We start from the raw sequence: 17,052 nt of genomic DNA, 5'->3' as shown, positions 1-17,052 counted from the left end.
GGGGGTCTTTAAGAGGAGGCTAGATGAAAACCTTGCTGGGGTCATTTGACCCCAGTACTCTTTCCTGCCATGGCAGGGGGTTGGACTCGATGATCTGCACAGGTCCCTTCCAACCCTACTAACTATGAAACGATGAAAAGAAGAAGCAAGGATAATCAGGGGAGTAGGGACCTGGTTTGAGAGGACCCTGGCTTGTTTAATTAGGCAGCCTGCAGGATGGAAGAAAATATGATTACTGGACATAACTACAGTGTGGGGAAGGAAGAACAGAGACATGCATTAGAAAAGATGACAAGATTAGTGTAAGAGCAAGACCCCCTTCCCTCTTGAATGGTTTTGTTCTTACACTAGTCAAATAATCCTTTCTCCTGCATTTCTCGTCTGTCAGTTACTCCTGTTAATAATGTTCTCCTTCTATTTCACAGTCCAGCTTCATCCCTCTAAGCAGACTTATTCTTTACATAAGGAATTTTACACAGACTTTTGTTCTATTAGTTACTTAGCTTAAGCTGTACCTGTTTCTTTCTCAGACCTGAGTGCCCAAAAGTTTGTCTACATCTCTCCCAGCTCTCCCACTTGGTCCAGGAAAAAAAATCTCACACAAACACACCTCTGTCTTTCACAGGAAAAAAAATCTGCTTTTGCATTTTTTTCATGGATGAGGAATGCCATAAATCAGTTAACATTCCACACCAATCTGCTCACTGTCCTTTTGGTATTCTGACCTACTATACAGGTGAGCCTCACCATTTGCAGGGGACATGTTCTCATATCCCCTGCAAATGGCAAAATCCACAAATAAGGCACTGTGTTCATGAATGCAGTGCCCCAGTGACTGGGGGTGTGGAATGGGGCATGACTGGTGATGACGGTGGGAGCCCGGCGGTGGCTGCAGGAGCCCGTTGGCAGCAAGCACAAAACTCCTGAGGACCTCTGGTAAGTGTATAAAGTGTATTTAAAATGTGGATTTGGCATTCATGAATATTTGAAACCACGAATGCTGAACCCACGAATAACGAGGGTTTCCTGTACTTCATTAGGTTGTGGACTGATGAAGGAATTACAACAGCGTTTCCCAAACTTTTGATATGCCCAAAAAGGGGTGGGGGTGGGGGGGTGTATTACACATATTCCATACCCCAGAGGATATTATCTACTGGTAAAAAAAAAAAAAAAAAAAAGTGACACCAAATACATATTTTTTAATCAAAGAATTAGTCTCCTGTTCCAGAGATTCTCAATCTTTTTACAGGCCTCCCTCTTCCATATCTTTTTTGAATTTTGTGGCACCACAGTTGAAATTCACTAAGATAGATCTAAATTCTGAAAACATATGGAGGGGAACCTTGAAACTAAAAAAAATTGAGAATCCCTAATCTAGCTAGTGCTCCTTAAGGACCACAAGGACAGGGCCTCATCCTACCATGCTCTGCTTTTTCCCCCTCTCTGCCCCCTGCTGGCCCAGGGTTTGTACCTCAAGGGGCAAAGGCAGCCCCTGCTTCTGAGGCTTCTCCTGCAGGATCTCACATACTGGCCAGGAATGTGGGAGAAGTGTAAGGGACAAGTTGGGCTGCAGTGTGACTCACTCTGCGTGTCTGCCTGCTTGCAGCAAAGCACACTGATGGGAGTATGGGAGGATTGGCACAGGGGTTGACTTGGGGGCAAGGAAGCGTGGAGAAAGCCAGTAGCAGCAACAGTCCCCAGAGAAGTAGCTAGGGCAGGCTCAGGGTACCAAACGGAGGAAGAGAGCATTTATCTCCTTCGATGGGAGTGCGGGAGGCCTTGTGGCACACTACTGTACCGTGGAACACCTTTTGGGAATCACTGAATGACAGCAAGTTAAAAGGGGGAGGGACCTTATTACCGAGCAGCTGGCATATGCTAACCATTCATGTACCCACAGTAAACCACAGTAACTTAACCCTATTTCACTAAGCTGCCTGTTTAACTACCACTTACAGCAGCATAAGACTGAGCCCACAGATGTAACTGAATGTCAGCTGCACAGTTGTTAACCCCGCTCCCCATTTTAACTCCTGATTTGTTCAGTTGTCCATGTCCTTAGCATCTTCAAGAAGAAAGAAGGAAATGATAAAATTAAAGAGAAAAAGATGGAAACATTCTCACCACCTGTACTCAGTTGTATATTAAATACTTATATAATATAGTTAATATATTAAACACATATATTAAATACTCTATTGGTCTCAAAATATCCATCCAGGCATTTAGTACAGAGGCCATACCTGGGAATCCAGTGTAGCCTCTTGGCCCTTGTAATCCTTTAGGCCCTTCAGGTCCTTTTGACCCAATTCTGCCAGGAGGCCCTGGAAATTTAGGGCATAAGCTGTCTTCAACTTTTCCTGGTTCACCAGGGTCACCTGGAATGTGAAATAAGGAAGGAAATTGGATCAAAACGTGGATAATGGCTCCCATGTGAGATATCAATATAAAAACCTGTTAGTTTTTAGTATTCAATTGTGCTTTTAAATGGAGTTTTCTAAAAACTTTAATCAACAAGTCTCACTGGTTTAATTTTGCTCTCAAGCTTTGTTTAGGCAAGGAAGTAATGGCATGATTAGCATGTGTGTTAATGTGTGCTAAATATCTATATCTTGTCTTCACATGGCCTAAATTGGTTGAGCTGAAACCTGGGGGAAACCTAGATCATAAGGCTAGGGATAGATCTTACACATAAAGCAGTTTAAGTGGCCAGAAACTGGTTTAAATCTGTAACAGAACAGATGTTCAGTGCACATTAACCAGTTTGAAAATGGCTGAAAGCAGTTTGAGATAAACCTGGTTGAATGTTGCATCAGACTTAACTGACTTGGGTCAAACCAGTTTGTGGAATGTCTGTCCCAGACCCCTTGCTGGTTTAAGCTAAACCAGACACACCCAGTGTCCCAGCATGGTCTCTGAGCTGGGTGGGGCTTTCTGCTCCACAGCAGGGCTGGCCCCTCCCCTCTGCTCCCTGGCTGGAGCTCGACAGAGACTTGCAGACACAGCAGGGTCTGCCTGGCTTTCCCCTGTCTTACCCCCCCATCTCACGACTCGCTGCTTAAGCAGAGATCCCTTGTGGTCCTCTTCCACAGTACAGACTGTAGCCAGCATGTGGTATACTACCTAATGCTGTGTAAGGCAGATAAGGACAGTGCCCATTTAGGGCTTTTGGAGGTAATCATCAGCTCTGTGTTAAATGCTGATAACAGAGCTGATAAATGCTCTGTTATCAAGGGGGGGGGAACCCCTCCCTAATGATGGTGTCATGTAGGGGCCTGGCCATGCCCCCCCTCAGCTCAGCCCTGTGGAAAGGAAGGGAGGGCTGCTGTAGCGCCCCCTGGCTTCTAGCCTGAGCCACTGCTGGCATGTGCCTGCATTTTCAGGATGTCTGTTCAGTTACAAACCGATTTAGCCTAGCCAAATTAGACTAACCTGAAAACACTGAATCTCTTCAGGCTTTTTGAATATGTGTTCCTAACCTAAGAGTTTAGCATACATTACTGATGAAGGGTGTTTGTGCCTGAAAGTTTGCAAAGAATAATATTTCCAACTACCTAATTGTCTAATAAAAGATATCATTTTTATCCAAAGAACCTTGTCAGTATACATTACAGCTTATGGTGCCTTATGTTAAGAAGGTAACTGACTGCCTTTTCTTGTGTAGATCAGAGGTAAGGAGGTAGATGTTGCATCCCACAGGGCTTGCATACATTAAAGAGCAGCCAGAGAATGGCTACAGTTTACCTACTGACACCCCTGTGTGGTGTTTATTACAGAATGCAAAGGTGAATACTCACAAACATCTGACAGAATACCCGTTCTGTGATTGTTTTCATTCATCCTTTGCATTCTGTAATAAAACAGAGTGACTAAGAGGATCTACTGGACTGAAGTCAATGGGTTTCAGTATCTGGTTCCTCAAATCTGGTAACAGGAACATGGACTTTGTTAGTGGATTTCAGCTAGTTAGAAGGCTGTGGGGCAGCAGATAAAATGAAATAAAAATAATTTAAGAGAAACCCCCATATTTTACATGTCAAGCATATGTCATTCTATATACAGGCACTTAGTTATGATGCTCCTCATCATGACGCTAGTATATTACTCAGCCTGGAAACACCACCTATCTACTAGTGGAGGCCAACCTTTTATCAAACATGTCACAAATTAGCCCCATATCCTTCCCAATTGCTGCTTCAATCCCCTTCCCCTACCCAATATTCTGCTTTGCTTTGTTTCCTGTCCTGTCTGCTGCTATGCTGCATGTATTCCTCCTAGTCTGTCACTTGCCACATGCAAAAGCTTCCTGTGCCACTCCTGGCATTGTTATAAACAGTATCTATCACTTTTAGCTATCAGACATGACTTCTATCCCATGAGGTTGGAAAGCAAAGAAAGAAACCTAGACCTACAGAACAACTTTCTGTCAAAGAGATGTTTCCAGCTTACCTCTGAAGCCTGAAGGATTCAAACCAGGGAAAGCAGACCACAACAGCCATTGTGATGCAGTGTGGAAACAAATTTCAGGCATGTAAATTAGCATGCGGAATGGAATGGAAAGGAATTAGAACTGAAATAGCTCAGGAAGGTAATATTAGTCATCCCACAGCAAAATATATAAAAGCACAGGTCTTGGGACACAGGATGAGATTTTTTCATATTGACAAAGGATCACATATTGATCAAATGAATTCTGTAAACTATAGCATTTGTTACATGAGGAAGTGTTTTTTGTGAGTGGTCAGTCTCTTCTTGGCAGTCTCAGGGTACTTGCATACATGCGGGGAGCCTGCTTTGATGTGCTGGAAATCCAGCATGTCGGAGCAGACTCGATTGCAGCACGTAAATTGATGTGCTTTGGCAGCTTCGTGTGCCATGTGTATTAGCAGCATAGAGTGCCTCTGCACTAGAAAATGGCAGCACTGTGCTTTGAAATAAAACACATTTAATATGCTTTAATTAGCACAACTTGCTAATCAAAAGTGTCCAGTGCCATGTCAGATACTCATGAAAAAATGCCCTCAGTGTCAAATCCTGGAGTCCTTATTAGAACTCTCACTAGAACCATGTGTGGAGAGGGCTATCTAGGTGAGGACCTTGACTAGGACTATACAAAAGCAGGGAAATACCACCTCTGTTACATGTTCATACACCCCAACAATACCCAAGCATGTGTCATTGTGGTAGGATTACAGGTTGGACATGCTTACAAATCTGGTGATCTGACAGACTGTCATATAGAAATATCTGGGAGATTCAGTTTCTGTGAGGAGCCTAAGAAAGCAAAAGGCAGGACTGATATAGCACTGACGGGAGCTGACGCAAGGTTACAGGAATGACTGCCCCCCCCTCTACAAATCTAAACTAAAGGAGCAATTTGCAAGGAACTCCATTGCAGCTGCTTTGTGTAAGCAGCAACATGCAACTGTTATGTTGTTCCTCAGTAGCCATTGCTGTTAGTGTGTCATCTGAATACATGATATAGAAGAGGTTCCTAGGGAAAACATTGCTGGTAAGAGTAACAGAGGTAATCTGGGTTTAAGCCTTTATTACATATATACTCAGCTTTTACTAAATCAAAGGAAAGTCTGTTTAGAGTCTGAAGGAAAAGTTGAGTTTAAACACAGGTAAAGACCTCAAGATTTTTTCTACAAAGTTCCTAATAACCCTTATTCTGTTGAAATCAATATGCCAGTCAGTAAAGAAAGCAGTATATATATGATTAAATTAAATAAACAACTCTGGGGACTTTATTGTCTTAAAATATTTTTCAGATTTGCATAATGAGAAAACATCTGTTCTTTATTTTAAGAAATAGTTTCTAACTGGCAAATAAAGGAGTTTCTCAAGATTAATTATTTCCAGACTCTCATTTTGACACAATAAGCTGAGGTAATATTTCTTAACTGTGTCACTGGAGTCCCTGTTAATATACTATTGTGATGACATGCATGTTATATACAAAAAGGAAAATGGTGGCAGAACACATTAAGAAATTTTGTACTAAGTGGCATCTGTTGCACATCTCTGCAAGGACCATAATCTTGTGCCCTTTTTCTCCCTTTTCTTTTTTTTTTTGTTAAAAACTTAGTGACAGTATTTGAGCAGAATGATCATTTATTAAATTGTCCTTTATTATCAATGGCTCAAAAAATTTCAATACAACTAAAAGCAACAGCTACCTTTTAAAACTAACGTAATGCAATTCATGAAAATTTACTGGAACAAGAGTGAAGGTAATAATAAGAAAAACAAATCTATTTAACTCCTCCTCAATATATTTATACTCCTCCAAGGTGACTGTGCAACCAGATTTTTTTGAGGTTGTTTAAATTTTGTCCATGTAGATGAACATTAATAAACGTGTTCTATACAAATATAAATACCAATGAATGGCAAGGAACAATCAATTCAAAAATACCTTTGGGACCTGGAGGCCCAGGATGACCTTCAATGCCCTGGTCTCCTGGCTGCCCAACTCGCCCAGGAGGACCCTGGGGACCAGGGTTTCCTCTGAGACCTACAAAGAAAATGGTGGGAAAATGTTGGGGTCACTGATATTACTGAAAGATTTACTCATAACAGGCAGTTAAATACAGCATCACCCAAGGGAACTGAAGGCACAGGACACACAATAAGGTGAGACATTGGATCATTGACCATGTTTGGAGTAACATAGCATAGTTGGAACCAGTTTGTGCACACAGGGAAAAGCCTCGTGGTATTTCCTGTAATTCCTCCTTTTGGAGGTAGGAGGGGAATGGCACTCTCTGGATTCACTCTGCCTATCATAAAAGTGGGGAATCTAGACCTTGTATTCTTTACAAGTCCCAGAAATCTGCTGGAAGTACAAAGCCATTAATGCTGACGATGTTATCACCTTCACTGCCTCTCTCAGCTGTCTGGCAACGCAACTCAACTGAAGCTTTCTGCCAGGGTTTACTCTGGCAAACTTACAAACCTCTCCTAGCCAGAGGGCACCCAAAATCAGAGGATGCTCCAAAAAGGAAATCAACAGTGCCTCAGACAGAACTATTTTCTGGCTGCATCCTGTTTGGTGGATCGCAGTGTGCATCCTCTTCTGCCCTGACCTTTCCCCATGCACAGATCCATAATAACAGCAGTGTCAAGAGATGCCTGACACTCTCTCCGTTCAGTTGGCAAGAAGTGGACTCTGCACATGCCTCTGTGGAGCGTGGTCTGGCACATGAGTGTGCAGGTATTCACTGAAACAAATTAAATCATACCATGTAGGCCTTCTCTTCCTTGTTTTCCTGGAAAGCCTTTGGCTCCTTGTTGGCCTGGTTGGCCAGGAAACCCTCTTGCCCCTGGAATGCCAAAGTTGCCTGGATCTCCCTTCACAAAGATGATCTCTCCAGGAGGGCCAGCACTGCCAGGTGGACCTAAACAAAACCACTGCTGGTAATACTGGCACAAAGCATAGCATTTTTAAGAGCACCTAAGCCCTATAAGATTTCACTGGAAATTAAGGCCCTAAATCACCCAAGTGTTTAGGAAAGTATTACCCTAAGCCTTGCTGCAGGATAGTACAGGGGAGATCTCCAGGAACTGCCTCCTGCCCTGCAACCACTCAAATCCTCTGTAGCCAGTGAGAAGCAGGGTAATGCTGTCTGAATTGAGAACCAGTAAGCAGGTCTGTGTTGCTTCTGTCCTGACTCTGGGTCCGCTGCTGACAAGAGACAGGTGGTAATCAAGTAAAATGATGACCTGAGGCAGCCCAAACTGCATGTCTGAGAGCCACTCTTAAGTTCTCTATCCTGGGCAAGCCCAGAACAGATCTTGGGGTGAGGGGCATTCAGACCTACTCTGAGCTGCTCCTGGCCATTCCTGAGCCTCTCTTCCTAATCGCCAGCCTCTGATGTATCCTAGCTAGGAGAGGTGGGGAGGGGGTGTGGGAGTTGTAGAGGTTTACTTTGTCAATGAGGCACCAGCTTGGTGCCCCAGGTGTTCTTCCTTCCCCCACTCTCACATTTTTGGCACTGCAACTTCAATGGAGTAAGGTCTAGGGCAGTTATTGGCACTGAAAGATTTTCTATTTCAGTTCCTTGTTTATTTCAATAAAAATAGAAAAAAAATCCAAGCTAATAAAACTAAGGTGCTTTTTAATCCCTTCAGCCAGAATTACAGGACTTGTGGAATTTACAAGTCCTCCTGCCTTCATTTGCAGTTGGAAAGTCCAGTCACCTGCTCTTAAATTGATTATAAGATCTGCATGAGGTTCTACACAAAAACATGCACCGCTCACAGAAAACCTATTTACAAATACTGCAAGTTTAAAACCTAGTACTACAGGACCAAGTGCCCTGCAGCCTCATGAAGGTCTGGGAGTTCCCTTTTCAAGGGTAAAAAACTCCTTGTTCTAGCTTTGTGGGACTGTGAGATGCTAGAATGTAAGTCTGTCATTTGCCCTGGACTGAATATCAACCCTTCATGATTCTAGTCCTCCAGCTGATTTCATTTTAAGGGGAAAAGTCCACATTTTGGAAGAATCATAACAATTTCTCAGCCAGACTGCTTTCAAAATATTCAGTTGTCTTGAACCTGTATAAAACTACAATACTATTTCTGGCAGAGATGAACCCAAAGCAGGAGCTCAACCCAGGTCAGCAAAAGTAGATAACATGGGGCTGATATGTGTAGCTGATCTCAGCCAGAAAGTACGCTTGATGATGGATATAAGACATTCAGTTTTAAAGCAATAGCACATATGAGCTGTGGTATCCAGGAAGCCTGCAGAGCTAGAAAGGGAAATGTCTGAAGACACTGAAAAGGAGACGGTCCTAATTTTTCAGTAGAAATTGCAACTCTTGTTTCTGTCCCCTAAAGATTCTATGAAATTAGACTTCAAAATCATAGGCAGGCAAGGTTCCTTGGGTAAATGTGGTATCTTTTATTAGACCAACTAAATAGTTGGCGAACTTGTTCTTTGCAAGCTTTTGGGCACAAACACCCTCCTGAGCAAACCTGCATTTCGTATATTGGCCTCTATTCTACCCAGGAGACCACACAAAACAACAGCAGACTCTCCCTATGCCTGAAGAGGGGTGTTTGTGCCCAAAAGCTTGCAGAGAACAAGTCTGCCAACTATCTTAGTTAATCTAATAAAAGATATCACATCTACCCGAGGAACCTTGCCTGCCCATGTCCTTAGACCAACACAGCTACAACCAACATCGTACTTATCCGAAAATAGTTTTTCCATTAATTTATTTAGGGTAAGGAGGGTTCTTTAATGTAATCTTTAGCCTGGTAGAGTTAGATTTGTAATAACTATATTTACAAGTATATTGGGAAATATTAAATACAGTCTGAATAAAATTCCTAATATACAATAAATGCATTGCCATTGGTGCATTTTAAAGGTTTTACTGGAACTCATGGAGGTCTACATATTGCACGCATACACATAAAACCTTTATACCAGACCATTAGGGATGTTTATTTCCTTCGTAAAGCTTTTTGAGACCAATGTGTGAAAAGTGCTTTACAAAGGTAATAAATATCATTATCCTCATTATAACAGGGTGGCCTGCCCTTATGCAATTTATTGGATCTATTAGAGGACTGGGGAAGTGGTACCTATAACAGGAAGGCTTTGATAAGGGACTTTGCACATTGGGGCTAAGTACAGATAGCCAAGAAGCCCGAGGCTGAATCAATTCAGGCTTCGCAGGTTATTCTAAGCTGTGTTAATTGAACTGATAAGCAAGTGAATAGACATTCACTTTTGATTCCAGAAATGCAGACACATTCCTGCAGTGGTTCAGGCCAGAAGCCAGGTATGCTAGAGCATGCCTCTGTGCTCAGCTGGAGCAAACAGCTTGGGCTAAGGCTAGCCTGCCCACCCTGCAAGGGAGGGTTTGTGAGGGAGGTGCAAAACATCCTGGGATGCTGAGGGTCTGTGAGTTAACTTGATTCTGGAGGGGATCTGGGACAGAAATTCAATAAACCAATTTAATCTAAATCAGTTATGTCTGATACTACATCCATCCAGGCTTATCTTAAACCAGTTTCTGCCATTTTGAAAGTGGTTTATGCGCGCTGAACTTCTGTTGTGTTACAGATTTGAACCAATTTCCAATCACTTATAGCGGTCTATGTGTAATTTCTGTCCCTGGCCTGGGAGGAGAGCTGCTGCAATAGAAGATACCATCCACAAAAATCTTCTGTTTCTCCAGGCATTCATGTACTAACACACAGACTGCCAGTAATGCTAAGTTCAGAGTTTGGTTAAATGATCACTTGATTTTCTTTTACCTCTGTTGCCACCTGATCCAGGTGGCCCACGATCCCCTGGAAGACCATGTGGAGCGATTTCTGGAGCCCTTCCAACATGTCCTTTAGGCCCAGGACTTCCTGATCTACCTAAAAGAGCAGATCATGTGTGTAAGCTACTACATTTTCAGTCTTATATTTTGGATTGCAGAAATAAGGTACAAATCTAAGAACGAAGGAACCAGCAACACACCTATAGGTTGGGGACCACCCTTCTTGTCAACATGGTGGCAGAAAGAGATTTTGGAGTCATTGTTGACTCCAGAATGAACATGAGCCGCCAATGCGAGGAAGCGGTCAGTAAAGCTAACTGCACCTTGTTGTGCATCTACAGATGCATCACAAGCAAGTCCAGGGAGGTGATCCTTCCCCTCTATGCAGCATTGGTCAGGCCACAGTTGGAGTACTGCGTCCAGTTCTGGGCACCGCACTTCAAGAGGGATGTGCTAGCATTCAGAGGGTCCAGAGGAGGGCCACTCACATGGTCAAAGGACAGCAGGGCAAGCCTTACAAAGAGAGACTAAAGAGCCTGAACCTATTCAGCCCCCACAAGAGAAGGCTGAGAGGGGATCTGGTGGCCATTTAAAACTCACCGGGGTAACCAGTGAGAATTGCGGGAGGCTCTGTTCCCCCAGGCACCACCTGGGATTACTAGGAATAATGGCCACAAATGTTAGAGAGAAGGTTCAGGCTGGACATCAGGAGACATTACTTTATAGTTAGGGCTGCCCAGCTCTGGAATGGACTCCCAAGTGAGGTGGTACTGTCTCCTACCTTGGGGGTCTTCAAGAGGAGGCTGGACAGATATTTGGCTGGAGTGATATGACCCTGGCACCCTTTCCTGCCCAGGGCAGGGCATCAGACCTGATGATCTGTTTAGGTCCCTTCCAATCTTAAGCACTATGATATGATACTATGATACTAGAGGAGTGAGATGTAAAGTCATCCAGACCGTCGGGTTAATGCTATAATTGAGTACTGAATGATCTAGTAAAGACTGAGGCATTTGGCAAAAAAAAAGGAAAGCAAATATATTTTTTAAAAGTGTTCATTTCTTTCTATAAACTCCACTGAAACTAAAATGTCCCAGAATATATCATTCCTTGATACTGATTCCACAAATTGTATGAAAGTTATAATTTCTATAGTCATGGAAACTAGAAATATGTCAGTCTGAAAGAGATTGTGCCTAAGAACTTGTTCTTAGACAGTTCCGGTTAACAGTATGCTACAGCTTCCCTACGTAGTTTTTTTTCTATGATTAACTACCCTTAATATCTGTTCTACGTAGTCTATGCTACAAATTAAGCCTATTACTTTTGTCCAGTAGGTGCGAAGAACTGGTCACTGTCTTTCTTATAAGTCTTCCAATATAGAATAGATAATTCTTCTGCCACTGTGCTTCTCCCTCCCCTCCCCTCCCCTCCCCTCCACCCCATCTTCTCCTGCTGTCCCTGGTTGCTCCTATCCCACTCCAGCTGGGCTTCACAGGGAGCAGTTAACATGGTTTTAATAATGGCCCATTTTATATTTGAAGATGATTATCACATCTCCTCCACCCCATCTTCTCTTTTCTAAAGAAAATAAGCCCAATTCCATCAACCTTTTCTCATAAGTCATGCCTTCCAAATTTTTTACTCATCTTTGTTGCCTGATAAATTGTTGATTTCAGGATGTTCCTTTAATTTAATAAACTCATTTTAAAAATTATTCCTGTTTTCCAAAGTGTTTTGAACTCTTCCCAGATGGTTGTTATCTACCAATTTTATAAGTGAAGTTTGTGGGCCCTGACACACATTACATTTATGGTGCAATTAATTGCACCATAAATAGTAACAGTGTAACATGTCCAGCAAATTTGTGGTGCCATAAAGTGAAAAACTGGCCACAAAGATATCACATAAAATGTGGATTATTTTTGTGGCTCCTTTGAATGGAGCCATAAATTGAGTGCATAGCACGTCCCCATCTTGATGCTGACAATCAGCTTTATGGGTTTGGAATGGGGGCTGGCATCAGGATCAGGGAAGCCCTGGTTCAATACAGGAAATGGGCTGCCATGGGGCTCCCCTCACCGGCAGCCACTGCACCTGGCAGTTTTTCCTGCCTTGCCCTGCATCCCCTGTAGGGGCTACAAAGCAAGGCATTTTAAAATGTTGAGTCCCAGGGAGCTATGGGAAGCTGGGCTACACACATGTTTTTTAGAAGTCCCAGGACACTGGGAACCTGGGATCAGGATGCTGCTTAAACCCTGGGGTTGCCTGGGGCTGGGACAGGGGCTGGGGCTGCCAGTCAGCTAACTGTCAGCACTAGCTCAACAGCCCTAGGTCCTGGTGCTGGTCCCCTAGATCAGGCTGGGGACAGCCTGAACCAGAACCAGAACCAAGTCTGCCCATGCCAGATGCCACTGCTCAGCTGAGCATTGATGCCAGACATGAGGCAGCTCTAGGGACCAGGACAGAGCCGCACCCTGTCTAATCTAGAAATTAGGCTGGAGGCAGCTCTGTGGTGGTGCAACTGGAATGTGAGGAATGTTACGTCCCATCCCAAAACATTGCATGTCCTGCTTTGGATGAGACATAAAATTCCTCAATCCCAATCATGTCATTATTGTAACATCTGCCAGGGACCTGTATGACATCAGAGTTGTTAAGTACTGAATAAAACTAGAACTGACACAAATCATGAAATGTCCTCTCAACTTGACTGCAAACCACTGATAAGTACTCTGAAAACAATTTTTAATCACTTGATCATCATTTAATCATGATTTGTACAGTAATTTAATCTAGGCCATAATTTCCTAATTCATTTATGAGAATGTCAAGGGGGACAAAGTCAGAAGCATTACCAAAGTCAATATATACTGCTTCTACTGCTTGCTTCTCATCCACTGGGACAGTTACCTCATCGAAGAAGGAAATTGGTTTGTTCTCAACAGTCCACAATGGCTGTTTCACCAAGTTATTCTCTAGGAGGCACAACTCCATGCTGCTGCTGCTGGATGGTCAGGGGGCACCTTGCCATGGCTGCCATGGGGTTTCTGGCAGTGGCACCAAGCCTCCCTGCCCTACTACAACAGGTCCCGCCCATTGGGCCATGGAGGTCCCCAGGGAGAGGGCAGCTGGGTGTGGAGCCCCAAGCCCACAGCAGGCAGCACGTAGCAGGCAGCCCACATCTACCCCCAGCACAGGCTGTGCTCCAGCTGTGCTGCCTTGTGGGGGAGAGGCACCTGGGGGGCTGTGGGTTGGGAGTGAGAGGCAGGGCTGTGGGAGCTGTGGGTTGGGACCGAGAAGCACCTGGTGGGTGGTGTTTGTGGGTTGGGAGTGAGGGGCAATGTTGAGAAAAGGGGTCATAAATGGGGTCATGATGACCAAATTTTGGGAAGCCCTGCTCTAGGTCCTTACAAACAACAAGCATTTTCAGAATCTGGCAATGGATCAAAGTTAGGCCTGTCGACCTATAATTCCCTGGATTCTCCTTCCCCCTGCCCCTCCCCCCCAATCCTTTTCTTAGATATAGGCATTGTGTTCGGTTTTTATGGTTCTCTGTGACCTCCCACTCTCCTTGAGTTGAAGATAATCTCCAACAATTCAGAGAATGCTTTGGTCATTTTCTTAAGACCTCTTCACCAAATACATTTTATTTACATTAATATTCTTTAAATTCTTCCTTCCATGCTGTGGCCTCTGTTCCTGCTCCCCCCGTTAAAAAAATAACTGTGTTAAACATTTGATAAAACATAACCGTTTCTGTGAAAACTAAAGCAAAAGAGACATAGACAATTTATTCCAGTCTCCTTTATTGTATCGTATGGTTTTTGTTCTTTTTTCTCCTTCAGTAATGGATCTTTCCCTCATTTTGTCATCTTCTAATGTAATTTTAGAATTGTATCTTCTCATCTTTTATGGCCTTTGCTAGTTTTAATTCACTTTGTACCTCAGCCTTCTGATTGGTGCTTATGCTATTTCTTCATATCTATCCCTTATTTATATGTATGCTTTGCTTTTGGATTATTCCTTTCAGATTTTCCTATCATTAAACAGCTCCTGAGAAAGACATGTTAGTCTCTTACTATATTTCCTGTTTTTCTGCAGCAGGATACTTTGCTGTTGTATCCTTAACATGGTGTTTTAGTAACTGCCAGCTCTCTAGCACTCCTTTTCCCTGAGAATTTCTTCCTGAGATGAGATCTTAACTGTTCCCTGATTTTGTCCATTGTCTTTAATCTTCTGCTTTCACTCCTTCCTTGTACAAAGTCAGAAGGTGTCAATGCACTAGAAAGAGAAAAATCATTCTCCTAATGAAGAGATCCCAAAGACACATAGTTCATATGCACACTGACCAGGTGGACAAGACTACCTGAGTTATCATTTTAGCATTGCAGTTCATTTCTGGAAGTGCATATAACTACAGCCATTGAAGCATTGAATGTCCAGACACGGTCTGGTCTTTGGATACCGTCTCAGTGATCCAAATAGGGGTGGAAGGTTTGGGCAGCCTCCACTCCTCCACACTCGTTTTAGTGCCTCAAAGGTCCTGGTGACCTCTCATGCATACACCATGATCCAGAAGGATCAACAGTTGCCTATTCAACACTGAGGATAAAGGCATTTCTTACCTGGCAGTCCTAGCAATCCTGCTTCTCCAGGGGGACCTGGAAGAGAAATTCCTGGCTGTCCAGATTCACCTTTGTCTCCTTTTGGTCCAGGTTCTCCTTGGTATCCTGGATGCCCTGTATTGCTGTGACCTTCATAGGAAAATAATTACAGTATATGAAATCTACTATGAATGTGAATAAAGATGCACAGAATTAAATGCCAGCTGTGGAAGTTCTTCTGTTTAAGATCACCCTAACATTTGCTTCTACTTCTCATGTGGAAGCTGAATGGAGTTTTGAATCTGACCTTCATTCACCTCAATTCAAAAATGTTAAGCTCCTTGGGGCCAGAATTTTTCCCCTGTAAGTCTCCTTTTATATTGTTGTCTTTTATATAAGAAAACTCTGTGACTTGGATTCACTTGGAACTTTTCACTGGTCACCTTCATGGTAAAAATAGGTTTGAAGAATTCCAGCAAAACTGTCAGATTATTAAAACAAGGAATTTTGGACGTGTGTAGACGAAACAAGGGCCCTAAATTGAAGTGGTGGGTTTTAAAAAACAGCACTTAATTTTCAGCTGATTAAACCCCCATGTTGTGCACACACACTGCTGACTTACCTGCCTCTCTGGCGGGAAGGGGAGGACAAGCAGCTAGTGGGTGGAGCACTCCCTGGACTGGTCCTTCCCTCTGCAGCAGCTGCATTCCCCCCACAAGTGGCACCCACCCTCAGGCATCTGGCTCAGGCGGTCCCGGAGGGCACAGCAGCCATGGAGGGAAGCACCAGGACCCTGCACAGTTCAGGCAGGCTCCACGTGGGGAAAGAAAAAAAAGATCAGGCTCACCGCTTTTCTTAGGCAGAGCAGCTTTCCTGGGCTGCTGTCAGGCTGCCTGCAGGGCTTCCTGCAGAGCCATGGAGCTGCGTGGAGCCCGGTGCTTTGCTCCATGGCTGTAGGGACAGGAAACTAAAATTCCTCGAAGTAGTTTTAATTTACTGTGTCCCAAGTCATTTAAGGCATATTACGCTGCTGAAGTTCCTACAGTGGCTGGAACTAATGCACAATATGCCGCCGTGTGCAAACACCGACGCCATTAAAGCGGTGCAAAAGCATTTAGCCCACTTCAAAGGGTCGTGCACACATGTCTCTCATTTTGTCTACACACGGCCATTAAGTCTTTTTACCACAAATGATTTCTGGTGTGTCACAGTACATCACTAACCTTCAGTTTTGTTTTAAAGTTTATTATTAATGTCTTCTGGACAAGCTGTACATCAAAATATAGTGTACCATCCAATGTGTACCTTTAAAAAGAATTTGTGCCCCCAAGTAAATAATGTTATTCTTTACCTGGAACTCCTGGTGAACCCTTTTGACCTTGGAGTCCGTTCAAGCCATCTAATCCAGGCAATCCAGACATACCTTAGAAGTATTGCAGACATACTTAGGAACATGACAAAATCCTTCAGAACATTCATTGAAAAAAGTAAATAATGTATAAAATAACTGAATGCATGTTTTTTATTCAATATGTATTATTTTTTATGTGTTTTGACAATGGAAGAGTGGTCTGCATGGGAAAGTGTCATTTGTAGATTTCCAGGTGGCAAAAGAAAGTGAAACTAGCAAAAGTAATTCCCCTTTTTTATTCTCAATAAGAACATCTACCTGTTAATCCTGTAGGATATGCCTAGACTGCAGTCTCGCCTTGGCAGCACAGAACTCTGCAATTTTCCCACATGTACCATTGCCTGCCATGGCTTGATAGCTCCTGGTACTTGAGCTAACTAGTCTTAGACTGGCTCAGGTCTCTCTCTGCTACGGTCTCAGGCTATTTCTATGATTGTAGTGTACGCATACCTGAGTAGTTTACTTTGAAAAGTGACCTTAAAATGGCACCACATCTGTTCAGTGAATTCAGTTATAATCTACCAGTTTTAGTAATAAAAGTATGATTTTACCACTTTTTTATTATTTCTGTTAATCCCATGGAAAGAGTACTCGGGGGATTCCATTCTATTTTGTACAGGATTATTTGAAAAAAGTCTAAATCCTCAATTGTGCAAACCCTTTTAAGCACAGTGGGGTTGCATACATGTAACTGAAGACATGTGCTATTATGCAGAATCTTTGTAATTGGTGATGATTTACT

At 43.2% G+C, this 17,052-nt stretch overlaps 1 protein-coding gene across 2 annotated transcripts in view; it reads right to left on the bottom strand.

Moving 5' to 3' along the window:
* Nucleotides 1-17,052, bottom strand: part of COL4A4 (collagen type IV alpha 4 chain) — a 131,124-nt gene that overhangs the window by 17,234 nt on the left and 96,838 nt on the right. For both annotated transcript variants that reach the window (XM_019533048.1, XM_019533047.1), the window contains exons 38-44: nt 16,251-16,322; nt 14,921-15,049; nt 10,282-10,389; nt 7,251-7,406; nt 6,425-6,523; nt 4,453-4,461; nt 2,247-2,381 (exon numbers count right to left, since the gene is read on the bottom strand). In XM_019533048.1, the coding sequence (XP_019388593.1) occupies nt 2,247-2,381; nt 4,453-4,461; nt 6,425-6,523; nt 7,251-7,406; nt 10,282-10,389; nt 14,921-15,049; nt 16,251-16,322 (708 nt within the window). The remainder of the gene's footprint in view (nt 1-2,246; nt 2,382-4,452; nt 4,462-6,424; nt 6,524-7,250; nt 7,407-10,281; nt 10,390-14,920; nt 15,050-16,250; nt 16,323-17,052) is intronic.

Source organism: Crocodylus porosus, unplaced genomic scaffold (assembly GCF_001723895.1).
Source record: "Crocodylus porosus isolate Cpor-Errol unplaced genomic scaffold, CroPor_comp1, whole genome shotgun sequence".
Lineage (NCBI taxonomy): Eukaryota > Metazoa > Chordata > Crocodylia > Crocodylidae > Crocodylus > Crocodylus porosus.
This window is presented reverse-complemented; position numbering and strand designations above follow the sequence as displayed.